The sequence below is a fragment of the Panulirus ornatus genome, chromosome 14, assembly GCF_036320965.1.
Source record: "Panulirus ornatus isolate Po-2019 chromosome 14, ASM3632096v1, whole genome shotgun sequence".
Classification (NCBI taxonomy): domain Eukaryota; kingdom Metazoa; phylum Arthropoda; class Malacostraca; order Decapoda; family Palinuridae; genus Panulirus; species Panulirus ornatus.
Window position 1 is genome coordinate 731321 of NC_092237.1, and position 16074 is coordinate 747394.

The 16074-nt window shown below is 40.0% G+C and overlaps 1 protein-coding gene across 4 annotated transcripts in view; it reads right to left on the reverse strand.

The window, feature by feature from the left end:
- LOC139753123 (RNA-binding protein lark-like) overlaps nt 1–16074 on the reverse strand; it is a 71140-nt gene that overhangs the window by 42269 nt on the left and 12797 nt on the right. For all 4 annotated transcript variants that reach the window (XR_011713650.1, XM_071669232.1, XM_071669233.1 and 1 more), the window contains exon 3: nt 7505–7672. Coding sequence is in view for 3 of the 4 variants with exons in the window: in XM_071669232.1 (XP_071525333.1) it covers nt 7505–7672 (168 nt within the window). In the remaining variant the exon portion in view is untranslated. The remainder of the gene's footprint in view (nt 1–7504; nt 7673–16074) is intronic.

Consider the following 16074-nt stretch of genomic DNA (forward strand, 5'->3'; position numbering starts at 1 on the left):
CGGAGGAAAGTGGATGTGCTGGAAATGAGATGTTTGAGAACAATATGTGGTGTGAGGTGGTTTGATCGAGTAACTAATGAAAAGGTTAGAGAGATGTGTAGTGATAAAAAGAGTGTGGTTGAGAGAGCAGAAGAGTGTGTTTTGAAATGGTTTGGTCACATGGAGAGAATGAGTGAGGAAAGATTGACAAAGAGGATATATGTGTCAGAGGAGAGGGAAAGAGAAGTGGGAGACCAAAGTGAAGGAGGAAAGATGGAGTGAAAATGATTTTGAGTGATCGGGGCCTGAACATGCAGGAGGGTGAAAGGCGTGCAAGGAATAGAGTGAATTGGAATGATGTGGTATACCAGGGTCGACGTGCTGTCAATGGATTGAACCAAGGCATGTGAAGCGTCTGGGGTAAACCATGGAAAGTTCCGTGGGGCCTGGATGTGGAAAGGGAGCTGTGGTTTGGGTGCATTATACACAACAGCTAGAGAGTGAATGTGAACGAATGAGGCCTTTGTTGTCTTTTCCTAGCGCTACCTTGCGCACATGCGGAGTGAGGGGTTTTTCATTTCATATGTGGCGGGGTGGCGACGGGAATGAATAAGGGCAGACAGTATGAATTGTGTACTTGTGTATATATTTATATGTCTGTGTGTGTATATATATGTATATGTTGAGATGTATAGGTATGTATATGTGCATGTGTGGACGTGTATGTATATACATCTGTATGTGGGTGGGTTAGGCCATTCTTTCGTCTGTTTTCTTGCGCTACTTCGCTAAAGCGGGAGACAGCGACAAAGTATAAGATAATAAGATATATATATATATATATATATTAGCAGGGGGCTAGAAACCCTCTCCTACTTGTATTTTAACTTTCTAAAAGGGGAAACAGAAGAAGGAGTCATGCGGGGAGTTCTCATCCTCCTCGAAGGCTCAGATTGGGGTGGCTAAATGTGTGTGGATGTAACTAAGAGGAGAAAAAAGGAGAGATAGGTAGTATGTTTGAGGAAAGGAACCTGGATGTTTTGGTTCTGAGTGAAACAAAGCTCAAGGGTAAAGGGGAAGAGTGGTTTGGGAATGTTTTGGGAGTAAAGTCAGGGGTTGGTGAGAGGACAAGAACAAGGGAAGAAGTAAACTCTAGATTGATATGGGTAAAACTGAAAGTGGATGGAGTAAACTCTAGATTGATATGGGTAAAACTGAAAGTGGATGGAGAGAGATGGGTGATTATTGCTGCAAATGCACCTAGGCATGAGAAAAAAGATCATGAGAGGCAAGTGATTTGGGAGCAGTTGAGTGAGTGTGTTAGTAGTTTTGATGTACGAGACCAGGTGGTAGAGGATGTGTGGATCAGGTGTTTGCTTTGAGAAATGTGAGAAATACTTAGAAAAGCAAATGGATTTGTATGTAGCATTTATGGATCTGGAGAAGGCATATGATAGAGTTGATAGAGATGCTCCGTGGAAGGTATTAAGAATATTTGGTGTGGGAGGTAAGTTGTTAGAAGCAGAGAAAAGTTTTTATCGAGGATGTAAGGCATGTGTAAGTGTAGGAATGTTGGTTTGCGGCAGGGGTGCATGATGTCTCCATGGTTGTTTGATATGTTTATGGATGGGGTTGTTAGGGAGGCGAATGCAAGAGTTTTGGAAAGAGGGGCAAGCATGCAATTTGTTGTGGATGAGAGAGCTTGGGAAGTGAGTCAGTTGTTGTTCACTGATGATACAGCATTGGTGGCTGATTTGGGTGAGAAACTGCAGAAGCTGGTGTCTGAGTTTGGTAAAGTGTGCAAATGAAGAAAGCTGAGAGTAAACGTGAATAAGAGCAAGGTTATTAGGTACAGTAGGGTTGAGGGACAAGTCAATTGGGAGGTAAGTCTGAATGGAGAAAAACTGGAGGAAGTGAAGTGTTTTAGATATCTGGGAGTGGATTTGGCTGCGGATGGAACCATGGAAGCGGTAGCGAATCATAGGGTTGGGGAGGGGCGAAAGTTCTGGGAGCGTTGAAAAATGTGTGGAGGTCGAGAACGTTATCTTGGAAAGCAAAAATGGCTATGTTTGAAGGAATAGTGGTTCCAACAATGTTATATGGTTGCGAGGTGTGGGCTATAGATAGAGTTGTGTGGAGGAGGGTGGATGTGCTGGAAATGAGATGTTTGAGGACAATATGTGGTGTGAGGTGGTTTGATCAAGTAAGTAAGTAATGAAAGGGTAAGAGAGATGTGTGGTAGTAAAAAGAGTGTGGTTGAGAGAGCAGAAGAGGGTGTTTTGAAATGGTTTGGTCACATGGAGAGAATGAGAGGAAAGATTGACAAAGAGGATATATGTGTCAGAAGTGGAGGGAATGAGGAGAAGTGGGAGATCAAATTGGGTGTGGAAAGATGGAGTGAAAGACTTTGAGTGATCGGGGCCTGAACATGCAGGAGGGTGAAAGGCGTGCAAGGAATAGAGTGAATTGAAATGATGTGGTATACCGGGGTCAACGTGCTGTCAATGGATTGAATCAGGGCATGTGAAGCATCTGGGGTAAACCATGGAAAATTTAGTGGGGCTTGGATGTGGAAAGGGAGCTGTGGTTTCGGTGCATTATACATGACAGCTAGAGACTAAGTGTGAACAAATGTGGTATTTGTTGTCTTTTCCTAGCGCTACCTCGTGCACATGCGGGGGGAGGGAGTTTTCATTTTCATATGTGGCGGCGTGGCGACGAGAATGAATAAGGGCAGACAGTATGAATTATATACATGTGTATATATGTATATGTCTGTGTGTGTATATATATGCATACGTTGAGAGGTATAGGTATGTATATGTGCGTGTGTGGATGTATATGTATATACATGTGTATGTGGGTGGGTTAGGCCATTCTTTCATCTGTTTCCTTGCACTACCTCACTAGCGCGGGAGACAGCGACAAAGTGTAATAAATAAATAAATACATATCCTCTTTATCAATCTTTCCTCACTCATTCTCTGATGTAACCAAACCTTTTCAATACAACCTCTTCTGCTCTCTCAACCACACTCTTTTTATTACCACACATCTCTCTTACCCTTTCATTACTTGCTCGATCAAACCACCTAACACCACATACTGTCCTCAAACATCTCATTTCCAAAACATCCACCCTCCTCCGCACAACTCTATCTATAGCCCACACTTCACAACCATACAACATTGTTGGAACCACTATTCCTTCAAACATACCCATTTTTGCTTTCCGAGATAATGTTTTCGCCTTCCACACATTCTTCAACACTCCCAGAACCTTCGCCCACTCCCCCAACCTGTGACTCACTTCCACTTCCATGATTCCATCCGCTGCCAAATCCACTCCTAGATATCTAAAACTCTTCACTTCCCCCAGTTTTTCTCCATTCAAACTTACCTCCCAACTGACTTGCCCCTCAACCCTACTGTATCTAATAACCTTGCTCCTATTCACATTCACTCTCAGCTCTCTTCTTTCACACATTTTATCAAACTCAGTCACCAGCTTCTGCAGTTTCTCATCCAAATCAGCCACCAGCACAGTATCATCAGAGAATAACAACTGACACTTCCCAAGCCCTCTCATCCACATCAGACTGCACACCATGCCCCTCTCTCCGAAACTCTTGCATTCACCTCCCTAACAACCCCATCCATAAACAAATTAAACAACCATGGAGACATCATGCACCCCTACCGCAAACCAGCATTCACTGAGAACCAATCACTTTCCTCTCTTCCTACTCGTGCACATGCTCAATAAAATCTTTTCACTTCTAGCAACTTGTCTCCCACACCATATACTCTAAACACCTTCCACAGAGCATCTCTATCAACTCTATCGTATGCCTTCTCTAGATCCATAAATGCTACATACAAATACATTTGCTTTTCTAAGTATTTCTCATATACATTCTTCAAAGCAAACACTTGATCCACCACCTCTGAAACCACATTGCTCTGATGCTCTGAACATGCCTTCACCCTCTCAATCAATACACTCCCATACAATTTTCCTGGAATATTCAACAAACTTATACCTCTGTAATTTGAGCACTCACCTTTATCCCCTTTGCCTCTGTACAATGGCACTATGCAAGCATTCTGCCAATCCTCAGGTACTTCGCCATGAGCCATACATACACTGAATTATCCTCACCAACCAGTTAATAACACGGTCATCCCCCTTTTTAATAAATTGCACTGCAATACCATCCAAACCCGCCGCCTTGCTGGCTTTCATCTTCCGCAAAGCTTTCACTACCTATTCTCTGTTTACCAAATCATTCTCCCTGACCCTCTCACTTTGCACACCACCTCGACCAAAACACACTGTATCTGCCACTCTATCATCTAACACATTCAACAAACCTTCAAAATACTCACGCCATCTCCTCACATCACCACTACTTGTTATTACCTCCCCATTAGCCCCCTTCACCGATGTTCCCATTTGTTTCTCTTGTCTTACGCACTTTCTTTACCTACTTCCAAATCATCTTTTTATTCTCCCTAAAATTTTATGATACTCTCTCACCCCAACTCTCATTTGCCCTCTTTTTCACCTCTTGCACCTTTCACTTGACCTCTTGCCTCTTTCGTTTATACATCTCCTAGTCATTTGCACTATTTCCCTGCAAATATCATCCAAATGCCTCTCTCTTCTCTTTCACTAATAATCTTACTTCTTCATCCCACCACTCACTACCTTCCCAATCTGCCCACATCCCACGCTTCTCATGCCACAAGCATCTTCTGCGCAAGCCATCACTGCTTCCCTAAATACATCCCATTCCTCCCCCATTTCCCTTACGTCCTTTGCTCTCACCTATATTTCATTCTACACTCAGTCTCTCCTGGTACCTCCTCACACAAGTCTCCTTCCCAAGCTCACTTACTCTCACCACTCTCTTCACCCCAACACTCTCTTCTTTTCTGAAAACCTTTACAAATCTTCACCTTTGCCTTCACAAGATAATGATCAGACATCCCTCCAGTTGCACCTCTCAGCACATTAACATCCAAAAGTCTTTCTTTCACACGCCTATCAATTAACATGTAATCCAATATCGCTCTCTGGCCATCTCTCCTACTTACATATGTATACTTATGTATATCTCTCATTTTAAACCAGGTATTCCCAATCACCAGTCCTTTATCAGCAAACAAATCTACAAGCTCTTCACCATTTCCATTTACAACACTGAACACCCCATGTACACCAATTATTCCCTCAACTGCCACTCACCTTTGCATTCAAATCACCCATCACTATAACCCAGCCTCATGCATCAAAGCTGCTAACATACTCACTCAGATGCTCCCAAAACACTTGCCTCTCATGATCTTTCTTCTCATGACCAGGTGTATAGGCACCATTAATCACCCATCTCCATCCACTTTCAGTTTTACCTATATCAATCTAGAGTTTACTTTCTTAAACTCTATCACATACTCCCACAACTTTTTCAGGAGTCGTGCTACTCCTTCCTTTCCTCGTCAATAATCCCTGACTTTACTCCCATGACATTCCCAAACCACTCTTCCCCTTTACCCTTGAGCTTCATTTCACTTAAGAGCCAAAACAACCAGGTTCCTTTCCTCAAACATACTACCTACCTCTCCTTTTTTCTCATCTTGGTTACAGTCACACACATTTAGACACAACAATCTAAGCCTTTGAGGAGGATGAGCACTCCCCGCATGACTCCTTTTTCCGTTTCCCCTTTTAGAAAGTTAAAATACAAGGGAGAGAGGGTTTCTAGGCCCCTACTCCCGTCCCCTTTAGTTGCCTTCTATGACACGCGGAGAATGCATGGGAAGTATTCTCTCTCCCCTCCCACATCCAGGGCCAACAAAACTTTCCATGGTTTACCCCAGACTCTTCACATGCCCTGGTTCAAACCATTAACAGCATGTCGACCCCGGTATACCTCATCATTCCAATTCACTCTATTCCTTGCATGCCTTCCACCCTCCTGTATCTTCAGGCTTCAACTGCTCAAAATCTTTTTTACTCCATCCCTATTCCTCTAATTTGGTCTCCTTCTTCTTGTTTCCTCCATCTCTGACACATAAATCCTCCTTGTCAATCTTTTATCACTCATTCTCTCCATGTGTCCAAACCATTTCAACACACCCTCTTTTGCTCTCACAACCACACTCTTTTTATTACCACACATCTCTCTTACCCTTTCATTACTTAAACAACCTCACACCACATAATGTCCTCAAACATTTCATTTCCAACACATCCACCCTCCTCCACACAACCCTATCTATTGCCCATGCCTTGCAACCATATTACATTGTTGGAACCACTATTCCTTCAAACATACCCATTTTTGCTCTCCATAAGGGGAATGGGGGATGAATGGGATGTATTCAGGGAAGCAGTGATTGCTTGAGCAAAAGACGCTTGAGGCATGAGAAAGGTGGGAGGTGGGCAGATTAGAAAGGGTAGTGAGTGAAGGGATGAAGTTAGATTGTCAGTGAAAGAGAAGAGAGAGACATTTGGATGATTTTTGCAAGGAAGTAGTACAAATGACTGGAAGGTGTATAAAAGAAAGAGGCAGGTCATGCAAATGATTGGGAGATGTATAAAAGAAAGAGGCAGGAGGTCAAGAGAAAGGTGCAAGAGGTGAAAAAGAGGACAAATGAGAGTTGGGGTGAAAGAGTATCAATCATTTTTAGGGAGAATAAAAAGATGTTTTGGAAGGAGGTAAATAATGTGCGTAAGTAGTGATGGAGTGAGAAGGAGATGGAATGAGTATTTTGAAGGTTTGCTGAATGTGTTTGATGATAGAGTAGCAGATATAGGGTGTCTTGGTCGAGGTGGTGTGTGAGGTGAGAGGGTCAGGGAGAATGGTTTGGTAAACAGAGAAGAGGGAGTGAAAGCTCTGTGAAGATGAAAGCCAGCAAGGCAGGAGGTTTGGATGGTATTGCAGTGGATTCTATAAAAAGAAAATGGGGATGACTGTACTGTTGATTGGTTGGTAAGGATATTCAATGTACGTATGATTCATGGTGAAGTGCCTGAGGATTGGCGGAATGCATGCATAGTGCCATTGTACAAAGGCAAAGGGATAAAGGTGAGTGTTCAAATTACACAGGATACACATATGCACATATTCATATTTGCTTGCCTTCATCCATTCCTGTCATTACTCTGCCCCACAGGAAACAGCATCGCTATTCCCCCCCCCCCCCAACACACACGCACACACACACACCACCACCACCACTTAAGCGAGGTAGCACCAGGAAAACAGACAAAAATGGCCACATTCGTTCACAATCAGTCTCTAGCTATTATGTGTAATACACCAAAACCACAGCTCCCTATCCATATCCATACAGAACAAAAAAAAATGCTTCACAAAATAATTACAAAAAAGGCAGTAAATATATAATACCATGAACTGTTAATTATCACAGGTTACAGCACAAACCCTAGAAAGGGGAAACCACATTATAAATCATGACAGATTATAAATTATCAACATTATTATAATATACTTACAATAAAGGCGTAGTTAGTAAGAATATCAGCCTCTACAACATTGCCATACACTTCAAAGAGACTTTTGAGTTCTTCAAGTTTGGAATCCTTATGGACATTACCAACAAATATTTTTGTCTTCTGGTGACCACCCTTCCTAGCACCAGTTGATGCCTCAACAACCATTGGCTTAAAAACAAATGAATATTAGTCCTCTATTCAAATAATACATATGCCTTTTACATAATAAAATCATCATAAATACATAAGTGAGTGAAAAGAGAAAGTTGAGAGTAAATGTGAATAAAAGCAAGGCTATTAGGTTCAGCAGGGTTGAAGGATGTAAGTTTGAATGGTGAAATGATGAAGGATGTGAAGTGTTTTAGATATCTGGGAGTGGACTTGGAAGAGAATGAAACCATAGAAACGGAAGTGAGTCAAAGGATGATTGATGGGGGAGGGGGTAAACATTCTGGGGGCAATGAAGAGTGTGTGAAAAGAGAGAGCATTATCTCTGAGGGCAAAAATAGGTATGTTTGAAGGAATAATAGTTCCAACAATATCATACACCACTCTCCAACATAAGTCACTTAGTACATTTAACAAACTTATACCTCTAGTTTGAACCCTCACCTTTGTCTCTCTCTTGCCTTTATAAAATGGCACTGAAAAGGATTCAGCCAATCCTCAAGCACCTCACCATGATCCATACACACACTGAAAATCCCAACTAACCAATCAACAGCACAGTCACCCTTTTCTTAACAAATTCAAATGATATACCATTTACTCCAGCTGTCTTGCTACACTCCATAAAATGCAAGGCTTATACCATCTCTTCTCTCTTCACCTAACCACTTAACCACTTTCTATGACTTCCTCACTTAACAAACTTCCCCAACCCAAACACCTACATTAGCCTTCCTATCATCAAACACATTCAACAATCCTCTAAAATACTCACTCCATAGCCTCTTCACCTCATCACTACCTGTTACCACTTCCCCATTAGCCCCTTACACTGATGTTTCTATTTGTTCTCATTTCTCTCATACTTAACCTCTTTCCAAATCACCATCTTATTCTCCCTGAAGTTTACTGATAATCAATCACCCCAACTCTCATCTTACCACTTTTTCAACCCCTGCACCTTCCTCTTGACCTCCTGTCGCTTTCTTTTGTATATCTCTCAATCAATTGCACTCCTTCCCTGTACGTACCACCAAAACACCTATCTTTCCTCTTCACTGGTAACTCCACTACATCATTTCTCCACTCATTACCCCTTTCTCACCTGCCCACCTCTTATTTTCTGCATTTCACACATTTCTTTTGCACAAACCAACTATTCTTTCTTGAATATCTCCCACTCCTCATCCACTCCTTTTATTTCATTTTCTCTCATCTTTTGCCACTCTACATCCAATCTCTCATGGCATTCCTTGACATATATGTCTTTTTTCAAGCTCACTCTCACCCCTCTCTTTTCACTCATATTGTTTCCTCTTTTCTGAAAACCTCTACAAATGTTCACCTTTACCTCCAACAGGTAATGGTTACACATCCCACCAGCTGCACTTTACACACATTCACAGTCAAAGGTCTCTCTTTTGCAAGTCTATCAATCCAATAATACACTCTTACCATCTTTCCTCCTCACCCATACATGTCTATGCATGCATGTCACTCCTTTTAAACTAGGTATTCCTGATCAACAGTCCCTTTGTAGCATACAACCCGAAAAGCTGTTCACTATTCCTATTTACCTCACTGAATACCCCAATGCCACATTACTTATGCCTGTATTTAAATCACCATCAGTAATACCCCATCTCTATCATCAAAACTATTAACGCACCCACTCTGCTGCTCCCACAACACTTGTCTCTTATTATTATTATACTTCTCACAGACAGGTGTAAAAGCACTAATAATCACCCATCTCTCACAGCCAACTTTAATCTTCACCCATATCAGACTGGAACTCACTTCCCTTCACTCTCTCACACATTCCCAAAACTCCTGTTTGATCAGTGGTGCTACCCCTTCCTTAACTCTTTCCCTCCAACCAACCCATGACTTTACCTCTAAGACATTCCCAAACATTTCTTCATCTTCTCCCTTGAGTTTTGTTTCACTCTGAGCCAGAACATCCAGGTTCCTTTCCTGACATACACATCCTATCTCTCCATCTATTTTACCACAGATGCTAATGGAACTAGCAAGAAATATAAGGCACCAAAAAATGTAAAGTGATCTGCACTAATAAACAATGAAAATGACAAACAAACTTATCTTGATAAAGTATTATTTTTTTCCCAATCAGGGAGGTATATTGCTGGTGCTACTTGCCTGGTTAGCTGCCTTTTCTTTCTGCCTAATCCAAACATGGACTACTGGCATTCTCTCCACTACCATAAAATCTCTCCTTGTCAAACATTATTCGATAATACTTAAACAATTCATTCTTCTTAACTCTAAATTTTCCTGCGGTGAGGCAGAAAGACGACAGCTACCAAGGTCAAAGGAGTGCAAATTGACAACTGAAATGCTGGCTCACTATACAGGTATCAATGACCCTCCCAATACCCAGGCCGGTATCTACTTATCTATACCTCTGGTGCCTGTTCCCAACAGGAATTCCCTCAAAGGAGTGGCCACAGCAATAGAGGCCATAATTAGTGAACTCCAGAGCCACTTCTTAGCCTTTAGCGCCTCACCCTTAAAAGGCCACTGGCAGAGGGGAACTCCAACAAGGTGCTTGCAAAGGCTCCTACCTAATGTTCCTACTGGCTACGACCACCTAATGCTCCTGCTTAATGTTCCTTCCTACGACTTCTACCTATGTTTCTACCTAATGCTCCAACCTAAATGTTCATAACAACTACTTTTATCTATTGCTCCTACCATTTTACCAAACAGCAACAACATCATTCATCTGACTATGTACTGCTGTTACGTTGCTAACATGTCATCATAAGGAATGAAGAGCATCTCATGAAACTACAGAAGGCTATGGAGACATCTGTCCTGAGACTCACTTATAAGGTAGGTATGGACAACAAGATTCCTTTCCTTGATGCATACAACTGGGTTCATGATGGGGAATACCAAAACAGAGTCCACAATAGATTAACCGATTTGGGATGAGTGTGATTGCTACAAATGGGTGCCCCGAATGGTACAAATTAAGGGTTATTAGAGCCTTCCTAAGTCATGTTTACAGGAACTGTTCACCACTGGACCTCTTCCATCAAGAAATCAAAGTCAAGCATATTTTATTCAAAAATGGTTATTCCAATAAAATGACTGATAAAGAAATAAGTGTGTTTCTCCGAACTCGAATAGTTAATCACGGCCAACAACAACCTGGAACTGCTCGTTGAGTTTTCTACAAAAAACCAGATGTCCCCTGCCAACTGAATGGACAAATGTATCCTGAAGGAAATAATACAAAGGAACATTTCCTGTAATGTCGCTGAAAATTGTCTCAGCATCATTGTTTACTAAAAGACCAAGAAAACTTGTGTCTTCATTATGAGAAACAACCTCACACTGAGCAATAACCCACTACAGTCAACCAATGTAGTTTACTCTTGGGTCCAGTGTGGAGCCCACTGTGACTCCCTCTTCCTCATAACATAGCTTATCATCAGGGCTTTGAAATGGGGGTTCGGTGGTACAAGCACACAATAGGCCTTATAGTATGGTTTTAGGAATCTTGGTTGTGGGTCTTTATTGGTGATTATAGACACTGTTGAGTATTATTTCAGTGCTTGGTTCTACTGGAGCATAATGAATTAGTTCTCTACATCTAGTGATGCCAAGAGTTCATCTGGTTGAGAACTAAGGAAAATGTTAATAAATTCATTAACTGACTGTAAACAGTGCATGGCGCAAAGATTGGGAGAAATCAAATGGTTGATCTGTTTAGCTATGTTTAGCTAACCTGTATGTGGGTGTAGTAACCTGGAAAATTATTGGGTGGAGTGGACTGCCAGATTTAGGTGTCTTCACACTGCCATATGCATAACCAAGGATGTACTGTGCTGTGCTGTAACAGGGAAAAGCATTGTTGATTAGCTCCATCATTAGCATCTGATATCAATTTGTTCAGCCTCTTTTTCAAAGCTTCAGTAGGATCAGAGATGATATGGCAAAATTTGTTGCTGTCATTCAGGATGGAATTTAACTTGCTCCAGTAATCTTTCCTACTTCAAAGAACATAAATGCTGGACTTATCTGCTCTTCTTATCACCAAATCCTCTGCACTGCTCATGGTCTTGTGCAGCTTGTTGTATTTCTGGGGTAAGTAGAGAACTTTTAGTATTGCTACACTGCTTGGTGCTCTTAGATCGTAGTTGTCCTATTAAGTCTAGGTGTATGGTGATCGTATCTTGTTTAGCAATGTTGAAATAATACCTGTAAAGTAGTAATACTTAATGTCTATAATCACCCATCAAGACCAGCACCCAAGATCCCTAAAACAATAGGTCTATTGCACACTTACTTGTACCATCAAAGCCCCATTCTGCAGCCCTGATGGTATGTTATATCATCGAGTAAGGGGAATCTCCAAAGACTCTCCACTAGGACCAACTTTTAATGACTTCTGAATGTATCATGTAGGAAATGAAGTGCTGCAATAAAGCACCATCTTTCTATGTGCTGCCATTACATTGATGATATTCATGTCACCATAAGAAATGAAGGGCATCTTAAGAAACTTCAGAAAAGATTAAGCTTTATTAGAGCTTATCTATGCAGTGCTTACAAAAACTGCTCATCATAGGACCTTTTCCACTAAGAAATCACAAGAGCCAAGCAAATTTTTGTTAACAATGTTTTTTTCTAAAACAATAATTGATAGAGACAAGCATGTTTCCCCAAACTTGACGAGGTGATGACAGCCAACAACAATCTGGAACTGTTCAAGTTTTCTATGAAAACCAGATGCCTCCTACCAATCAAAATGAGCACATCAAGAAGGAAATTATAGATTGGAACATTACCTGCAACATCCCTGAATATCATCTCAGCACCATCATTCACTACAAGAACAAGAAAACAAGTGACGACATTATGAGAAACAACCTTACACAGAACAATAAATTTACAGGCTACCAATGTAGTTTACAAGTACTCCTGACCACTTATTGGTTGTAAACTTCAAAACAACTTTAACTACATCGCTGAGACTACTATATCACAAAGTGCACATTCAACACCTTATCTTCAAAATGGAGTCCCTAAACTACATTTGCAACAACATGATTACTCATCAGCATCTTACAGAAAACATTTTAATACTGAAATTGGCAAGACCCTACAAGACTACAGATAACAGAAGCCATGTACACACAATATAATCCTTTCATAAATCATCAAAGTACAAGAGAAGCTAGGAATACCACTATTCTCTACCGCACCCCAAATGACCCCACTCTCTACCTCCATTAGACTTTCCTAGGTGTGGAGACCTCAGGCAAAACCCCCAACCATTGGCCCAATAAGTTTAACCCCTACCAACCATACTGCCACAAGTGAACAAGGTCCTCCATTCAACATACTATCCACATCACTGCTCTCATTTGTAACATTTCAAGACGTAATTCATCCCTGTTTTATTCTTTACATTTTGTCATATCATTAATAACTATTTTGAAGATGGCCTGTGTTCATATGCCCAAAAAGTACTGCATATTTCAAGACTAAGATGAAAATAAATATTGGACATTCAAATCAAAAAATATATAGAGGATTATGATAAGGAAAAACAAGTGACAAGGGAAAGTATTTATGAATTTTGGAGGAAGTGAAAAACCTGTCTTTTAAAATGTGCTAGGTATTAAAGTTTCTATAAATCTGTTGGAAATTCAAACAGCCTGGAAAGCTGAAACATCATAAGATGTTCACAGCTGTCCAGTCAGAGATCACCATATGATGATGGCTAACATTTATGGGTTAAATAATTTGAAATCTGGTATTGTTAAGAAGTAACATCAATGTTTTCTAAGAAAATACACTAAAGGCCAAAGGACTTTTTGGTATATTAATACAAATACCAAAATGGATAAACAAGCAGTTTCTGATACATCAAATATATGAAATCTAGTAAGTGCTACATATGCACTGGTCATTAAGGAACAGTGTATTCAAGAAAATATTCTGCCTGCTTACTTAACACACAAAAATATCCAAAGGAACACAAAGGAATTAAAACACCAACAGATCACTGGGTCCTTTCAAGGAAGATAACAAAGAATCACATCAGAATAGTTTAGTGAAAATCAAAAGATGTACAGATAATTCAAAGATAATTACCTGCAAATTGTCATGTTGACTATGGAGGCACAAATAATGAAAGTTGTGGACTTGAAGCGATGTATTTATCAGGTCTATTCTTAAACATGTCTATAGTACTGCTTTCAACCACTCTACTTGGCAAATTGTTCCATATGTTAACAATCCTTTTGAAGAAAAAGTACTTCACCTCATTCGAGGCAAATTGTTTGCCCACGAGTTTGTATCCATTCCTACAAGTAAAATCAAATGAATCAAGTCTTAGGTAACTTGATAGATCAAGATTATCAAAGCCTTTGATCACTTTAAATACTTGTATTAGATCACCTCTTAACCTTCTCTTTTCTAGCTAAATACATTCAAGTCGTTTAATCTCATCTCGTAGGATTTGTTTCTCTGTCAAGGAATCATCTTAATAGTTCGACACTGTACTCTTTCCATTCTATGTCTTTTTAGGTGGGGAAACCAAAACTCAACACAATATCCAAGATGTGGACAAACCAATGAATTGTGAAGAGTAAGGATGATTTCCCTAAACTAAAATTCAAAGGCTCTACCTATAAAACCAGGAATTTTGTTCACTCATTTCACTGATTCTTTGCACTTCTTACTTAGTTTTAGGTCACCAGAGATTATTACGCCAAAGTCTTTTTCTTTATTTACCTTTTGCAGTTCTACAGAATTCATACTGTAGCTTGCATTTTCATTTTTACTACCATTACACAAAACTGCACTCAACATCAAAATTCATTTGCAATTTCTGAGCTCAGTTCATCAGTTTGTCTATGTCAGTTTGAGCCTTTAGATGCTCATTTTGTATATTTATTTCCCTGCTTTGCATCAGCGAATTTTGATATCTTGCAATGCAGCCCATTACCATCAATATATATGAGAAAGAGAACCAATCCAAAGACTAATCCTGTGGCACTCTACTTCTTGCCTCTAACCATTCTGAGGCTTGAACATTAACCACTACTCTTTGTTTATAGCCAGTTAACCAATTTCCTATCCAATGAAGCCCAACCCCATCAATGCCATGTGCCCTAATTTCTGCTAGTAATATGTGATGTAGTACCTTATCGATAGATTTTTGAAAATTCAGATAACATCAACTGCTTTACTTTCTTCATGAATGTTGATTATAAAAAAAAATCACGAATATTTGTCAGACATGAGTGATTTCAGCAAAAATCATGCCAAGAACCTTTATTAAGTGGTGGTCCTGTCAATGGCTTACAATTCTATTTTGCGCGATAGTTTCCATAAGTTTTCCAACGACAGACATTAAGTTACTATGAAACATTTTTTTGGTCAGTGACCTATTACACTGGCAAACTTCCATTCATCTGAAACTTTTTCCGCAGCATATGAGATACTGAATAGGGCAGTCAAAAACTTAGCTAACTCATTATTCACATCTTCATTGATCTTGGATAGAACTCACAACTGCCTGTCATTTTATCGATTTTTATCATATTCATTGCTAAAAGTGTCTTCGTCTTTAAAGTCAATTTGGCGAAAAACAAACCCCTCTCTTATCAATGAAAATGGATTCAGGACATGGGTTGTGTTTTTTATTGTAAAAACAAGTGCAAAAAAGGTAATTCAATACTTTTGCCACGGCTTCATTGTCATGAACCAACTTGCCTTTTTCCATAATTATTGAACCTATTGATTGGGTAACGACTCTCTTGCTTCTAACATAACTGTAAAACACCTTAGGGACTCTTTTGCTATATTCAGCAATATACACTCCATATTAACATTCACTTTGTCGTATTACTTACTTTCTCTATGCAGATTGATGTACCTTATGTTGGTTACTGGAGAAATATATATATATATTCATCATTCAATTTTTTACACTTAATCACTGTTTCCTGCATCAGCAAGATAGCACCACGAAACAGACAAAGAATAGCCCTCCACTCATATACACATACATAAATGCCATACACGCACATATACATATATACATACATATCAGAGGTATAAGTTTGCTGAGTATTCCTGGGAAATTATATGGGAGGGTATTGATTGAGAGGGTGAAGGCATGTACAGAGCATCAGATTGGGGAAGAGCAGTGTGGTTTCAGAAGTGGTAGAGGATGTGTGGATCAGGTGTTTGCTTTGAAGAATGTATGTGAGAAATACTTAGAAAAGCAAATGGATTTGTATGTAGCATTTATGGATCTGGAGAAGGCATATGATAGAGTTGATAGAGATGCTCTGTGGAAGGTATTAAGAATATATGGTGTGGGTGGCAAGTTGTTGGAAGCAGTGAAAAGT